Source organism: Globicephala melas, chromosome 15, assembly GCF_963455315.2.
Source record: "Globicephala melas chromosome 15, mGloMel1.2, whole genome shotgun sequence".
Classification (NCBI taxonomy): Eukaryota; Metazoa; Chordata; class Mammalia; order Artiodactyla; family Delphinidae; genus Globicephala; species Globicephala melas.
The window spans coordinates 63731683-63749418 of NC_083328.1; the positions used below are offsets into that span (position 1 = coordinate 63731683).

The 17736-nt window shown below is 42.8% G+C and overlaps 1 protein-coding gene across 1 annotated transcript in view; it reads left to right on the plus strand.

Moving 5' to 3' along the window:
- The window catches only part of AAR2 (AAR2 splicing factor), a 65679-nt gene extending 49458 nt beyond the window's left edge, over window positions 1–16221 (plus strand). The window contains exon 4 of the mRNA XM_060285447.2: window positions 15682–16221. Coding sequence (XP_060141430.1) covers window positions 15682–15708 — 27 coding nt within the window. The 3' untranslated portion in view covers window positions 15709–16221. The remainder of the gene's footprint in view (window positions 1–15681) is intronic.
- The last annotated feature ends 1515 nt before the right edge of the window (window positions 16222–17736 follow it).

Genomic DNA, 17736 nt, shown 5'->3' on the forward strand with positions numbered 1-17736 from the left:
TTGTTTTGAACTTAGGCTTAATTGGAATTCATTGGAAAAGTAAAAATGGTGCATTTTCCACCTTATGTAACACTTCCAGCAGCGCGTAGGGCAGTGGTGCACTGATACTGGCTCTTGGAAGTAAAAAATAGCCTGATTTGTAGCATTTTCTGATTTCTGTGGTGTAAATACTCCAACCATAGCCGATTTCAAGCTACCAACTGAATGGCTCACAAAATTCCTGAATATTTAACAAGCAGCTCTCATGAGCCAGCCTTGATCAGCTCTGGGACACCACTCTGTCTGGGATAGCACCTCTAATGAAACTAATTGATATTTCTGCGGCAAAATATGTAAATATTCACAGTAATTGGTATAAAACAAGCCTCACATCAGTTGAGGTCAGTTTTTTTTTGCCTGCACATGAGTCAACCACCAATTAACCGTAAAAGAACTTTCGGTTTACAGAGCTCTTTGGATTTTCGCATTGCACATAAAAGATGTGGATCTGTAACTGCTTCTAGTCCACTGTTTGAAGGTTTGCTGGTGCTGTTAGGGCACGTCAGGAAATCCTCTTGGACTTGTGTGCACAGCAGCAAACAATGATTTTGAGCTAACTGACCTCCGAGGTCCCTTCTAGCCCTGGAAGTCTACAGCTTAAAGTTCATGAAATATTCCATTAATTGTCCCCTTGGCTTTATTTCTATTTTAGCATTGCTGTGGAATAGAGATTTTCAGAACATGTATCCATATTTTTTTCTGGAACTTTTATTGTTTCAGTTTCCACATACAGATCTATGATCCTCCATCTTGAATTAATTTTTGTGTGAGGTAAGGATCAAAAATCTTTTTTTCTTTTTCATACGGATATCCAGTTTTGACAGCACTATTTATTGAAAATAAAAAATAAATATACGTTTTTTGTAAATATTTTTTAATTGAAAAATACATATCCTTTCCCCCACTGAATTTCAGGGTCACCTCAATAGCCAGGTGTTCATATATGTGTGCGTCTGTTTTTTGTACTCTCTGTTCTGTACTCCTGATCTACTGGTCTATCTGTGTACTGATGGTACACTGTCTTAATTACTATAGGTTATTTTTAAATTAAACTTTTAAATTCACTTTTTATTGACATATAAGATTATATTAGTTTCAGGTGAACAACATAATGGTTTGATATTTATATATATTGCAAAATAATTGAACATTTAATTGCAAGATAATTGTAGGTTCTCATACAGTTGTAAGAAATAATGCAGAGAGATCCTGTGTGCTCTTTACCAAGTTTCTCCTAGTGGTAACATCTTGCAAAGGTATAATACAATGTCACAACCAGGATGTTGATATTGATACAATCTACCAATCTTATTCAGAATTCCCCAGTTTTGTACTCATTTGTGTGTGTGTGTGTGTGTGTGTGTTTTCAGTTCTATACAGTTTTATCACACGTGTAGGTTTATGTATCCACCACCGAGATACACAACAGTTCCATCTCCAGAAGAATCCCCGTGTTTCCCCTTTTTAGCCACATCCACCTCCCTCTCACACTCTCTCCCCACGATATCAACCATCCCTAACCCCTGGCAATCACTGATCTAGTCTCCATTTCTATAATTTTGCCATTTCAAAAATGTTGTATAAATGGAATCACATAGTATGTAACCTTTTAGGATTGGCTTCTTTCTCTCTGCATAAATTCCCTTGAGATTCACCCAGGTTGTTACACTATCGATAGCTTGTTCCTTTTTATTACTGAATAGTGTTCCAGGGTGTGGATGTACCCTTTTGTTTAATCATTCACCCAGTGAAGGACATGAATTGTTTCTAGTTTGGGGCTATTATCAATAAAGTTGCTATGAACATTCATATACAGGTTTTTGTGTGAACCTAAGTTTCTATTTCTCTTGGATAAATGCCCACGAAAGTGCAATTTCTGGGTTGTATGGTGATAGCATGTTTAGTTTTTTAAAAATACAGACTTTATTTTTTAGAGCAATTTTAGATTCACAGCAAATTGAGTGGAAAGTACGGAGAATTCTCATATACCCCCTGCCCCCCCATTTGTACAGCTTCTCCCACTATCAAAATACCCCACCAGAATGGTACATTTGTTATATCTATGGATCTACATTGACACATCATTATCACCTAAAATGAATAGTTTCTATTAGGATTTACTCTGTTGTACATTCTATGGGTTTGGACAAAGGCATGACATGTATACCATTATAGTATCATACAGAGTAGTTTCACTGCCATAAAAGTCCTCTGTGCTCTGCCTATTCATCCCTCCCATTTCCACCTTCTGGCAACCACTGATCCTTTTATTGTCTCCATAGTCGCCTTTCCCAAAAAAGTCATATAGTTGCAATTATACAGTATGAAGACTTCTCATAGTGGCTTATTTCACTTAGTAATATTCGTTTGTTTCCTCCATGTCTTTTCGAGATGAGCTTGATAGCTCACCTCTTTTTTGCACTGAATAATATTTCATCGTGTGGATGTACCACAGTTATTTTTCCATTCACCTATTGAAGGACATCTTGGTTGCTTCCAAGTTTTGGCAATTATGAACAAAGGTGCTGTAAATATTTGTGTGGAGCTTTTGTGTGGACCTGACTTTTCGGTTTATCTCGGTAAATACCAAAGGGTGCAACTGGTGGATCATATGCTAAGAGTATGTTTAGTTTAGTAAGAAATTGTCTTCCAAAGTGGCTGCACCATTTTGCATCCCCACCAACAATGAAATGAGAGTTCCTATTGCTCCACATCCTCATCAGCATTTGGTGTTTTCAGTGTTTTGAATTTTGGTTATTCTAATAGGTGGGTAGTGGTATCTCCTTGTTTTAATGATCAATTTCCTAATGACATATGATGTTGAACATCTTTTCATATGCTTACTTGCCATCTATATATCTTCTTTGGTAAGGTGTCTGTTCAGGTCTCTTGCCTATTTTTAATTATTTTCATTTATTTATTATTATTATTGTTGGCTGTGCCATGAGGCTTGTGGGATCTAAGTTCCCCAACCAGGGATAGAACCCAGGCCCTTGGCAGTGAAAGTGCAGTGTCCTAACCACTGGACTGCCAGGGAATTCCCCTCTTGCCTATTTGTAAATTGGATTTTTCATTTTCTTATTGTTAAGTTTTAAGAATTTTTTGCATATTTTGGATAACAGTCCTTTATTAGACATGTCTTTTTCAAATATTTTCTCCCAATCTGTGGCTTGTCTTCTCATTCTTTTGACACTGTCTTTCATAAAGCAAATATTTCTAATTTTAATAGAGTCTAGCTTATTATTTCTTTCACAGGTCATGCCTTTGATGTTGTATTTTAAAAGTCATCACCACACCCAAGGTCATCTAAGTTTTCTCCTATGTTGTCTTGTAGGAGTTTTATAATTTTACATTTAGGTCTATGATCCATTTTGACTTAATTTTTGTGAAGGGTATAAGGTCAGTGTATATACTCTTTTTTTTTTTTTTTTTCCTGTGGGTGTTGTTCCAGCACCATTTTTTGAAGACTACCTTTGCTCCATTGGATTCCCTTTACTCCAACACCAGTTGACTATATTTATGTGGTTCTATTTCTGGGTTCTCAATTCTTTTCCATGGATCTGTTTGTCTATTCTTTCACTAATACCACACTGTCTTGATTACTGCAGCTTTACAGTAAGTCTTAAAGTTGGGAAGTGTCAGTTCTCTGACTTTGTTCTTCTCCAACAATATTGAGTTGGATATTCTGGGTCTTTTGCCTCTCCGTATAAACTTTAGAGTTAGTTTGTCAATATTCATAAAATAACTTGCTGGGATTTTGATTTGGATTGTGTCAAACCTATAGATCAGGTTGGGAAGAACTGACATCTTGACAGTGTTTTCTTCCTATCCATAGATGCGGAATATCGCCCCATTTATTTAGTTCTTCAATTTCTTCTCATCAGTTTTAGAATTTTCCTCATAAAGATCTTGTATATATATATATATTTTTAGATTTATACCTAAGTAATTCCTTTCGGGAGATGCTAGTGTAAATGGTATTGAATTTCTTAATTTCAAATTCCACTTGTTCATTGCTGGTGTATAGGAAAGCAATTGACTTTTATGTATTAACCTTGTATTCTGCAACCTTGCTAAATTCTCTTATTAGTTCCAGGAGTTCATGTGTAGCTTTATTTAAAACAACAACAACAACTGTCAAAGTGTTTTCCAGAGGAGCTATACCCTTTTACATTTCTACCAGCAATGTCCGGGCCATCCAGTTTCTCTGCTCCCTTGATCGCACTTGGTGGTGTCGCTACTTTATACTTCAGCCATTCTGATAGGCATATAGTCATAGCTCACTGTGGTTGTAATTTGCATTTCCTAATGGTTAATGATGTTGAACATCTTTTCATGTGTTTATTTGTCATCTGCATGTATTCTTTGGTAAAATGTCTATTCACATCTTTTGTCCATTTTCTAGTTGGATTGTTTTTTTACTGTTGGGTTTTTTACTGTTAGAGTTTTATATACTCTAGAACTTAGTCCTCCAAAGTATAGTTTTCAATATACCCTAAAATCTAGTATTTTTTAAAGATTTAAAACATTTTTATTTTATATTGGAGTATAGTTGATTTATAATGTTGTGTTAGTTTCAGGTGTACAGCAAAGTTATTCAGTTATACATATGCATATATCTGTTCTTTTTCAGATTCTTTTCCCATATAGGTTATTACAGAGTATTGAGTAGAGTTCCCTGTGCTCTACAGTGGGTCTTTGTCGATTATCTATTTTATACACACAGTAGTGTGTATATGTTAATCCCAGCCTCCTACTTTATCCCTCCCCCTCCCATCTTCCCCCTTTGGTAACCATAAGTTTGTTTTCTGAATCTGTGAGTCTATGAAATGTAGCATTGTCAGTCCTACAGCTGTATTCTTCTTCTTCAATATAGTCTCTACAGTAGAAAGTCCTTTGAACTTTCATATAAATTTTAGAATGTGCTTATCAGAACCTTGAGAAGATTTTGATTTGGATTGGGATCTATAGATCGATGTGAGGAGAAATGACACCTTTCCAATAGTGAGTGGGCCAATTTATGAACATAGTATATTTCTCAACTTATTAAGGTCTTATTTAATTTCTCTCTGAAAGGTTTTGTAATTTTCAGTGTAGAAGTCTTGCACATCTTTCATTAGAGTTATTACTAGGTATTTTATAGGCTTTGGTGCTATTGTAAATGGTATTGTTTATTTAAATTTTATTTTTAATTGTTTATTGCTCATACATGTAAATACAACTAATTTTTGAATATTGACTTTTTATACAGAGATCTTGCTAAATTCACTCATTTTAATAGTTTGCTTGTAGGTTCTTTGGATTTTCCACATACACAAAATGTCATCTGTGAATAAGGATATTTTTACTTCTTCTGTTCCAATTTTGTACATTTTTCCCTTCCTGATTGCACTGGCTAGCCTGTAATGTTGAATAACTATGGTGATAGTGGACAGTTAATCTAAAGGGAAAAGCATTCAGATTTTCACCAATAAGTATGATGTTAGCTGTAGGGTTTTGTAATGCCCTTTGTAAGATTAATGAAGATGCTTCTATTCCAAGATTGCTGAGAGTTTTTATTATGAATGGGTGTTGAAGTTGATCAAATATATTTTCCACATCTTTTGAGATGATTATTTAACAAACTCTATTAAAGTGGTGAATTACATTGATAGATTTTTGAATGCCAAACCAACTTTGCAGTCATGGAATGAATCATATTTGTTCATGATGTATTGTGATTTTATACATGATTAGATTTGTTATGTCAATATTTTGTTTAGTAGTTTTGCATCTACATTCATGGAGATATTGGCTTATAATTTTCCTTTCTTGTAATGTCCTTTTCAGAAGTTGGTAACAAGTTTAGGCTGAAATCATCAACCAAGTCACGAAATATTCCCTCCTTTTTTATTCTCTAGAAGAATTTATAGAATTGATTCTTTTTATTTTCTAAACATTTGAAAGAATTTGCCACTGAGATCATCTGGGTTTAGAATTTTCTTTATGGTAAGTTTTGTTTTGTTTTGTTTTGGCCACGCCGCATGGCATGTGAGATCTTAGTTCCCCAACCAGGGATCGAACCTAAGCCCCCTGCAGTGGAAGCATGGAGTCTTAATATGGTAAGATTTTTAGTTACAGATTCAATTTCCTTAATAGATATGACTATTCAAAACTGTCATTTCTTTTGTGTCTGTTTTAATAAGTAATATTTTTTGAGGAATTTGTCCACTTCAATGAAATTATCCATTTTTTGGCATAAAATTGTTTATAATATCTTGTTACCTTTTAAATGTCTGTAGCATCTGTAGTGATGTCCTTTCTTCATTCCTGATGTTGATAATTTGTGTGATCTTTTTACCTCTGTCTCTTCTTGATCTTTTTTCAGAGAACCAACTTTCGGCTTTGTTAATTTGGAGGTCCATTTTATTTATGTATTTATTTATTTATTGGTTGCATTGCGCAGCATGTGGGATCTTAGTTCCCGACCAGGGATCGAACCCATGTCCCCCTTCAGTGGAAGCACGGAGTCTTAACCACTGGACTGCTGGAGAAGTCCCTGGAGGTCCACTTTAAATTAAAATTCTCAGCTTGAATTTTTTTTTTGGTAGCTCATCAATACTTACAGTTCAGACCTAAAAGCCATGTGAGGGCCAGTCAATGTCCATACCTTCGCAGGTGAGATTTTTCTTTAAGCTCACACAGATCTCAGGCTGAGACAGACAGTTGTCTTTGCTGCCTGCCTCTGTGAGGCAGAATCTCTTTTTAAATTCACCATTTTTTTCTGTGATGTAGCCCTTCCTGAATCCATAATTTATGCAGGATGGTCTCTGACTCATTTGGCTCTCTGCCCTGTGTGGGCCATAGACTTTGTATTACCTGAGCTGTAGGTGTCTGCGTGGCATCTCACAGCTTCAGTGTGGGTTTCTCATTGGTCTCATGTTCCCAATTTGAGGATTTCTCTACTTTCTTTAAGACTTATCCATTTCCATATTTTTTTTAATCTAGGATTTTTAGATGTTTAATAATAGGAAGATTTTAGTATCTCAGACCTTAGGGCATTTGCAGTGGCTGTTCCTTCTATCTGGAAAGCTTTTCCCCCAGATACCTGCAAGGATGTCATATCCCCTTCACTCTTTTCCTCACATATTACCTTCTCAGTGAGCACTACCTGACTACCCTATTTAAAATTAATAATCTGCACCAATTCTCCAACTCTAGCACTTCCTACTCCTCTTACCCATATCTACCTTTCCCTTCCTTTTTTCATAAAACTTATAATCACCTAATGAACTGTATCATGTCTTTCATTATGTTTCTTGCTTATTGACAAGTCCCCTATGCTCTAGGAAGGCTGGACCGTTATCTTTTTCGTTTACTGAAGTCTCCCAAATTCCTAGGACAGTGTCTGACACATAGCAGGTTCTCAGTAAATATTTCTTGAATTAGTTGAACAAATAAAGGAATGCTTCCAGAAACTGGAGCCCTCTTGTTAGACAGAGAGAGAAACAGGGGTCTCGAGAGAGAAAGGGATTTGTCCAAGGTCACCTGGAGAGGTGGTGGCAGAGCCAGGACCAGAACAATTACCCTTGACCTTTGTCCAGCACTCCACAGTACTGAAGTACAGTCACAGTCTCCTTGGAGCTTTGCCCCAGCCCCCAAGGTGTGGGCAGCGCAGGAAAAACAGTCCTCACTTCACAACACTGTTGGCCACTTTCTCCTGGAAGCATGGCCTTCCCCAGTTCGGCCCCCCAGCAGTCTCTTGGTCTTTCTTCTGCTTCTCTGCTCACATCATTTTAGCCTCTTCTGCGCAACTCTTTTTTTTTGCCATGAATACCTTTTGCTGAAATACTGTAGGACTCACTTTCACAATAAGGTAACCGAACTGTTTCTAATAGAGGAACCAAGTAACATCCAACTCTCCATGTAGAGCATCTTGTCATTTCTAGAAAAATCCTTTCACATTTTACAATCAGCTTTGGCTGGAAGGCCTGGGCTGTTGATTGAAGCCCAGAGGGTCTCTGGAGATGCTGCGTGAGAGTTTTCACTGCTGCTCTGTTGGCTGGGAGCCCCACCTGCCGCTGAGGAGGCCACAGCCCCACCGATGGATGAGGAGGCCAGGCAAGAGGAGCTGGAACGTAGGCAGGAGCTGGGTTCTGCATGTAGGGATACCCAGACTGTCGGTTTCTCGTCCCTCCTAGATGGGCTCTGGAAGATGGTCGTTTATGTGCACCTCTTGGGCTGCACCCCACAGGCCTACAAGGCCTGTGCTTGCCCAGCTTCAAGACCAAAGAAAGAGCCCAGAGTCAGCAACAGAGACATCAAAAAAAAAAATTCAAGCTGAGAATTTTAATTTAAAGTGGACCTCCAGGGACTTCGCCAGCAGTCCAGTGGTTAAGACTCCGTGCTTCCACTGCAGGGGGCATGGGCTCGATCCCTGGTTTGATGAATGGGGGAGCTTACTTGTCTGAAGCAAGTCCTGGTGCGTGACACACGGCCGTGCGCGGTGGCCTGGGGGCAGGACGTGGCAGCAGTCTTCACTCTGCTCAACTCTTGAAGGTTGCCGATTCTTAAGATTCTGCCCAGGTGATTTTCTTGTCTCTCTCGATGCCCTCTCCGTGAGTGACTTTGTCTACTCCATGCCTTCCCTCTCTCTGTCTCCAGCCCCAGCCTCTCCCCTGATTTCCCATTTCTCTGGACATCTCCTTACAAACCTCTGGTGACTGGGAGTCCCCTTGGGTGCAGGAGAAAGGCCTGGGTATGGAAGGCAGAAGAGCTAGCTCCATCACCCACTTGGATCAGTCACTGCTGCTCTCTGAGCCTTGAATTTTCTCTCCGAGAGAAATGGGGTTGGCCTCACAGGTTGTTGGCGGGCGGTGGCTTCCAGGGAGTCTGTGGATCGACAGCCCTTTGAAAACTGTAAACTACGGAGCCCGCAGGAGGAGCAGCTCCATGTGCCCTGAGATCCCTCACGTGACCCGGGTGCCCATGTGGCCTCCCTCCCGTTTGCCTTTTGCCCAGTCCTCGCCTCTCAAGGCTGTCCTATCAGCCGCTCACACCAGAAACCTGAGCCTCATTTTTGCCTCCTCCCCTCCCGTCGCCCCACATCAGGATCCATCAGCAACAACTCTTGATTCTGTCTCTGACATCTCTCCCGACTATCTCCTTCCTCTCCCTTTCCACAGCTGCAGCCTAGTCTAGGCCCATCACTTCTCTGGATGGTTGCAGTGGCCTCGGCACTAGCCTCCCTGCCTCCAGTCTCACGCTCTCTTGATGGCCATCCTCTACACTGGCCACGATTAAACAACATTGGATCACATCTTCCCTGTCCTCTAAACCCTGTAACAGCACCTCTTTGCCTCCCAGATGAAGTCTGAGCTGTTCACCTGGTACTCAAAGTCTTTCCTGATCAAACCCCTGCTCTGGCCTCAGCTCTGTTGCTCTCCACACGCACCCGCACTCAACTGTTTGCTTTTCCCTGAATCCCCTGTGCCTCCTGCCTTTTGTTCATGCCAGTCCCTCCACCCAGCATTTCCTCCCTTCTTTCCTTGCCTGCTGTGGGGGTTGTCACAGCCCCTGTAGTGCACTGCAGAGCAGGAGAGTGAAAGGTGTACACACAGCATGCAGGCATTTTGATATGACAATGATCCCACTTTTGCCAGAAATCTTTGGAAATAGCCTCTCCTCCCCTAGGCTGAACCATCAGATGTGAGAGTTGTCTCTTAAACCCAAGATTTAGTCTAGTGTGATCAACCAGATGGGCTGGTTTAGGGTTTAGGACACAAGGGTTTAGGGTTGACCAGATATCCACGGGGTGAGGTATGTCTATGAGATGCTTTGAGTGGGATTCACTAGATACTAAGGTGGGATCTGGTCACCTCTTTGCTTGAGCTGGTGGTGTCAGACACCCTGGTGATGTCAGCCTTGGGGCCGGCTCAAGAGGACTGAGGCCAGAAAGGGGCTGAGACCCATCTGTCCACGTCCTTTCATTTCTCCCCCTCCACTCAAGGGTCCTTGAGCTGCCAGCTACCACTCCTTCCCAACCTCACAGCAGCACTTTGTTCAGGTCTCGGGGGGCCATTCCAGCAAGTTTTAGCATAATCTGGGACTTTATCCTGGTTCCACCACTTTCTCCCTGTATATCCTTGGATAAGTGAATTAACTTCTTTGGGCCTCAGTTTCCTTTCTGAAAAATGGGGTTCTTAAATCCTCTTAACTGTGGTATTCAGAGGATCAGCTGAAATGGTCCCTCCGAAGCTTTTGGTGTATGCACAGGAAATAAATGTCCTTCTGTCCATCCCACTCCCCCTACACTCTATTTCAAGGGAGAAGACTTTGTTCCATTCACATCTGAGATACTCTTCCTATTCTGCGTGTGGCCCAGGGCCTAACATATGACAGGTGCCCGTAAGTGTTTCTGAATTGGTCATGTAAGGGAGGGTGACTTGGGGGGATAGGTAGTGCCCTGTCCAGGGCATTCGGACATGGGGTAAGGGCAGCACAAATGCACCTTCCCCTTATGTCACACAGGCTTTAGGTTTTGAACCCTACAGACCCGGGTTCAAATCCTGGCTGTGCTCTTACTTGCTCTGAAATTTGGGGCCTGTGATCACCGGTCTCCATGCCTCAGTTCCTCATCTGAAAAGGGATGGGGGGGATCCCCAGGTCAAAGGGGTGTGATGAGGTTCAGAGCCAACACACAGTAGGTACTCAGGAAACGGAACCCAACTCGTCCTCCTCCCTCCGTCCCTCCCTCCCTCCCTTCCTTTCTTCCATGTGAGAGATGTCTCCAAGGAGACGAGAGGAACTATTTAAGGAAAAGAGCTAAGGCTCTAGTGGGAGCAGATGGTAGCTCGGGCATCTGGGAGGCTGAGGCAGGTGGTCTGGCCCTTTAAGGAGACGGTGGAACCCAAGCACCTCCCGTCCCAAAAAGCACCAGGACTGGCCCTGGAGGTGAATCTATGTTGAGGGGCAGAGAAAAAGCATTTCTGGTGTCACAGAGAAGGGACAGAACACTGGACCTGGCTGTGCTTTTGACTCACTTGATGACCCTAGAAAAGTCCCCACCCTCGTCTCTTGGCCTGTGGGCAAGTTGCAGACCCCACTGAGTGGGGTGGGGCAGGGAGAAGGTAGGACTGCGGGGAGGAGGCTGAGTTCCAGGCTGAGACTAGTGTGAGGGAAGGCACCTGGCAGAAATTCATTCATTCGTTTGCTCACTCATCCATTCATTCCATTCATATGAATGAACGGAGCGCCTTCCTCAGCCAGGCCCTGAGCACACTTCATTTCAAGCCCTCCTCAGAACATCCTTGTTGTGGTATTTTTCCCCCCAGTGTACAGACGAGGAAGCTGAGGCTCTGAGAGGCAAAAGGAGTTGCCCTGGTTCACAAAGGAAGTCAAAGATTCTTTCCCAGTCTTGTCCTCATTTTTCATAGATCCCCACCACCTTCAGCTGAAAATCCTGATTCCTCAGAGGACTTCAAGGTTGTGATGAGCCAGCCCTGGCTGCATTCTGGCTTCATCTTTGAACTCTGAGACTTCAGCCCCAATGAGCTGCCCACAGTGCCTTGCAAGGGCCCGGCCTGGCCTCCAGGCCTTAGTGTACATTGTCCCCTCTTGCTGGAATGTACACTCTGTCCTTCCTTTGCTCATCAGACTAAATCCTGCACAACTTGGGAGTTACCTCTTCCCGGACATCTTCCCACACTCCCCCGACAGTTGGTCAGAGCCCCTCTGGGAATGGTGGGTTTTCTTGTGTCTCCCCTGGAGCTGGCAAGGCTCCTGAGACCAGAGACATTCCTCCTACAACTGTGTATCCCCGGTGCCCAGCATAGGGCTTGGCCCAAGTGGTATCAGTGAGCATGGAATGAATGAATGAACAAGATGAGGAACACCCTGGGGCTCCACTACTAGCTTCACTCCTTGTGTTCTCCAGACATTTCCCAGGCACCTCCTCCATGCCAGGCTTGATGCCAGCCCCAGGGACAACAATAACCCAGGCTTGCAATTTACTCTGTGGTTTACAACGAGCTTCTATCATAAAAGTCACAACCACCCTGCAAAGTAGGTGCTCATGCTTATGTCCATTTTCCAGATGTGGAAACTGAGGCCCAGTGAGGTTGAGTGACTTGCCTAGTCACAGCTAGTACGTGACAGAGCCAAGATCTGAACCCAGGCTTGCTCAGTCCAGAGGTCACACTCCTTCCACACCATCAAGACAAAGCAAAACAAAGCAAAGGAATATGTGAATACTCAAAAAATTGGAAAACATAGGAAAAGAGAAGGAAGAGTGAAGTCCTATATTCCGCCCCCCCGTCGACCCTGGGATATATTTCATTAACGGTCTGGGAATCTCCTACTTTCTTTTGCTGAGCCTCTGTCTTCAAGGAAGTGACTTGGTCAAGGTCACACAATGCAAGTAGCAGGATGTGAACCCAGATTGCTGGCCACAATTTGAGGTGAATTCAATGTGGCCTCAGACGTCAAGGAGCTATATCCAGTTTTATGTAAGAGATGGAAGCAAACAGGTATGTTTTACTTTGGGTTCCCCCAAAAGCAGCAGCCCCTGAGACAGTGACTTGAGCACAGGTAGTTCATTTGGGAGGTGATCCTAGGAAGTGGGAGGGAGGGAGTCTGGAGAGTGAGACAGGAGAGGAGAGAAAGTCAATAAAGTGTGCATTAGCACATGGCCACTGGAATGCCATCCTGCTGGGGACCTTCGGAGGAACAGTGGAGAAGATGCCTCAGAACTGGTTCCCTGAAGGAGGAGCATTTACCCACTGGTTCCTGACCCCGTGATGGAAGGATGCTCCTAAGGGCATTAACTCCGCTGTGTTTCCAAGTTGTCCTGTGCTTGAGCTCTTGTGACTTCAGAAAATGCTGTCTGTTTACAACAGCTAAGACATGGAAGCTACCTTCACATGCCCAACAACAGATGAATGGATAAAGAAGATGTGGTACATATATACAATGGAATACTACTCAGCCATAAGAAAGAATGAAATAATGCCATTTGCAGCAACACGGATGGACTTAGAGATGATCATACTCAGTGAAGTAAGTCAGACAAAGAAAGACAAATATTATATGATATCACATATATGTGGAATCTAAAAAAATAACACAAATGAGCTTATTTACAAAACAGAAACAGTCTCACAGACATAGAAAACAAACTTACGGTTACCAAAGGGGAAAGGGAGGGATAGATTCTGAGTATGGAATTAACAGATACTCACTACTATATATAAAATAGATAAACAGCTAGAAGTTACTGTACAGCACAGGGAACTATATTCTGTATCTTGTAATAACCTATAATGGAAAATAATCTGAAAAAGAATATACATATCACTGAATCACTTTGCCATATATCCGAAACTAACACAATATTGTAAATCAACTATACTTCAATTATTTAAAAAAAGCCATCAGGCAGAAGAATTGGAGAGAGCTGTTGGGTGCCTCCAGTGGACCAGTGTCTGGGAGCTGTCCACCTTGTCTGCTGCTGGACCCCAAGGTGGGTGGCAAAACCATTTGTTATAAGGTGTTTGAGACATGGTGTGTCTTTGCAATCATAAAGCATCTGGGGAGTCTACAGTTAACAATACTGTATTGTATACTTGAAATTTGCTAAGAGTGTCATCTTAAGTGTTCTCACCAGAAGAAAAAAAAGGTAACTATGTGAGGTGTGGACATGTTAATAAACTTGATTGTGGCGGTCATTCCACAATATATACATATATCAAAACATCAAGCTGTACACCTTAAATATATACAATTTTTATTTGTCAATTATACCTCAGTAAAGCTAAAGAAGAAAGAAAGAAAGAAATGCTTGGTAATACCAAGGGGAAAAAATAAAGTATTTGGGGTGACAAACTGGGAATGGGGAATGGGGCGTAGAAGTTAGGGAAGGTTTCCCCAGAGTAGGTGACATCTGAGTCGAATTTCAAAAGATGAGTATCCAATGGGGGAGAGGCATTCCGGGTAGAAGGACCTGCATAGGCTGAGGTGTGAAACAGCTTGTCTTTGGGAGAAACTGCAGAGCCTGTACCTGAGTCATGGGATTTGACCAGAATTGAATTAGGAGAGGGTACAAAAGACAAATGGTGAAGAGTTTTGAATACCAGGCTAATGCTGAATACCAGTTCAAACTTTCACCCCAGGTGGTGGGGAGCCAATGCAGAGTTCTGAGCAAGGGAGGGAGACATCTGTTTTATAGAAAGTTCTCTCTGAGGCTGGTGTGGAGGATGTATTGGAAAGGGAGAGACCGGAGCAGAAGTCCTGAGAGGAGGCTGGAGTGGTCCAGTCAGGGGATGCAGAGGCTGAGCCAGGGCAAAGACAGAGCAATGGGGAGGCGGGGCCAGCCCCAAGGGCTCTGTAGGGGAGAGAGAGTTCATCGCATGCAGTAGGGTGAGGAGAAAGAGGCCAACCCTCACTGCCTGCAGGGCCCCTGGGATTTTCCTCCCTCTCCATTTCCCCCAGGGGCTGACCAAGGCTGACCAGATGCCTCGTTGACCTGGAGAGCAGTGTTGGGGCCAGGCATCCCCAGATCTGATCTTGACGGATATGGACATTATCTGGTTTGGTCACAAGCCAAGACTCATCATTAGCTAGATGTGGTTACCACTCGGATCTAGTCATTACCAGAGCTGGTCTTTACCCAAGGCTGGAGGTTACCTGCTGCCAACTGGACTCTCTCCACTTGGTTTGAGTCATTCTGTCCTCTCCTAGGGTCTTTCTTGAAGTCTGTGGCTCTGCATGGTCTGAGCTGGTGGCCTGATGGCAGGAGTCAGAAGAGAATCTGACACCCAGGCTGCTACAGCCTCTTCCCCATGATAACCCCTTTCTGGACCCTGGCTGGGTCAGGCAAACATCCCACAGTCCCACAACTTCTGTTCCCTTCAGAGCCCTGACCGCTCTGTGCTGTGCTTGGGTTAGAACACACGTTCCCAAATGGACCATGCCTGTCCTCAACTCTCCCCGTCTCTCTCAGTCTCTCCATCTCTCTTTGAGTCTCTGTCTCTATGAGTTTCTCTCTCTCTTTTTAAATACGGACCTCAGGGACTCATGATTGAGTTAACAGCATCCTTGGCTCATGACACAATCTCAGGATTGGTCCATGCACGGCCCTGTGTATATAATACAATACAATACACTATAAAACACAACATATGTGCCTGTGAACCACTGTCCCCTACCCACCCACCCCCGCCCCAAGAACTAGAACAGAAACAAAATCTGACATCCATTTCTGTGCTCCAGCCCATCCCATCTCCCAGCTCTCTGCCAGAGGTCACTAATGTTCTGAATTTTGAGTTTATCCTTCCCTAGTTTCTTTGATTTTAGTCTTCTTACATGTATGAATGCCTAAACAATTTATTTGTTTTTACTTATTATTTTAAACAGTATACTGTATAGAATGTTGTCTTAAAAAAAAAACCTCAATGCCACGTGGTGAGAATTCATCCATGTTGTGTGTAGTTGCGATTCATTCATTTCAAGGGCTGTGTGTGACTATACCACAATTTATTTATTTGTTCCTTCTCTCGTCAATTGATAATTGGATTGTTTTCAGGTTTTCTGATCTTACGAACAGTGCTGCCGTGGATATTCATCCGTATTTCTCCTAATGCTCTTCAAAAATGTGTTGTGTTCCAGGGTCGGCATCACCTGGAAACTTGTTAGAAATGTAGACTCCTCAGCCCTGCCCTAGACCTGCCGAATCAGAACCTGCCTTTGAACAAGATCCCTGGGGGATTCCTATGAACACTAAAGTTCAAGAAGCATTGGCCCAGGCTACGTGTGCAGGGTTCTCTTGGGCACACGTATCCAGGAGTGGATTTGCTGGGTCACAGTGGTGTTGCAGTACAGAGAGCTGCACTGATCTACATCTTTACCCACACTTGGTATTGTCAGACTTTCTCATTTTTGCCTGTCGAATGGGAATAAAGTGGCAATTCATCACTGTCTGGACGTACCTCTCCCTGATGACTAATGAGGTCAGGCAACTCGTGTTTACCGGCCATGTTTCCCTTCTGTGAAATGCCCTGTTGGTGATTTTTGCTCTCCTGGGCTCACTCAGCTCTACCCCTGCCTTTGCACTTGCTATTCTCTCAGCCTGAAACAACTTCCCCCTTCACTGCCCGGTGTCAGTTCTTCCAGGAAGCCCTCCACGACTGCTGCTCAGGCTGTGAGCCTCTTCAGCCTCACTGGCAGGAAAACTTGGTGTCGCTGTCCCTTCATTTCATCTCCTGGAGGCTCTTCCTCACCAAAGAGATCGCAAACCTTATGGCTTGGCCCCCACAGAGTTTTGATTTTTTTTTTTTTCAACTTAGTTCCATCATTTAAAATTTGGAAAATTTTGTATTTTAAAAAATCTGAAAAATTTTGTATTTTAAAAAATCGGAATTGCTGATTTATCTTCAAAAAAACAAGATGTAACCCCACTGGGCCTCTTTTTCTACGTGGCAACAATCAGCTGGTGCTGAGTAGGGGCTGCCCCTGCCAGACCATGTGTCACAGTCCCCACACCTCCATGCTCACCGCCTGCTTAATGACCTGCCTGGGCTCTGTGAGCATTTAAGTTTGTGATGCTTGCCTAAGCACACCAGTTGTTTATTCCTCTAAATCTCTCCCATCCTTTTCCTTCTCCCCATAACTCTGTCTCTGTCCCCCCTCAGGCCTTCACACTTGTCCCCTGGACTGTCACACCAGCCTCCCCACGACCTTGCTTTTCTAATCTTGCCCCTTCCAGTCCACTGACCATGTCACAACCCCACTCAAGAACCAACAGTGGCTCCCCATTGCCTTCCCAGGCATCTCCTGACTTTCTAAAAAAAATAAATAAATAAAGCAGGGACTTCCCTGGTGGTCCAGTGGTTAAGACTCTGCGCTCCCAATGCAGGGGGCCTGGGTTTGATCCCTGGTCAGGGAACTAGATCCCACATGCTGCAACTAAGACCCAGTGCAGACAAATAAATAAAGAATTATTTTTAATTTAAAAAAAAGCATTATTACATTATGAATATTTCATGTTCACAACAAAGTCTAGAGAACAGCATAACAAACACCCGTGTACCCACCACCCAGCTTAAGAAATAAACCGTTTCAAGTGTAATTGAAGCCCCATCACATTCCCTTCCCTTTCTCCCTCTGGGTCACTATTCTCTTGAATTTGCTCTTTATTACTGCCATGTGTGTTTTTATGTAATACACTTATATTACATATGCATGTGTCCCTCAACAATATATAGTATTGTGGGTTTTCAAACTTTATATATCTGGCATCAAACTGTGTCTTCCATCTGCAATTTGCTTTTTTCATCCAATGATGTATTAAAAAATTTTTTTATTGTATTGAAGTATAAAATTCATACAAAGAGTACACGAATCATAAGTGTACAACTCTGAATTTTCACGAATTGCATCAACAGTGTGTTTTTCTGAGATTTCTTTTCATGGACGCATGAGGCTTGCATTCACCTATTTTGAAGATCATGGTGTGGAGAGCTTTCCCACTGCTTGAGTTCATCACTATTTACCCCATCTCTGCTTGATGGATAGCTAGGCTGTGTCCAACTTTCCACTATTACACATGACGCTGCTATGAACATCCTTGTACAAGTCTCCTGGGACCCCTGTGTGAGGTGTTCTCCAGGGCAAAGCCTGCTCATCTTCAACCTGACCATATGTTGCCAGGTCACTGCCCAGCCC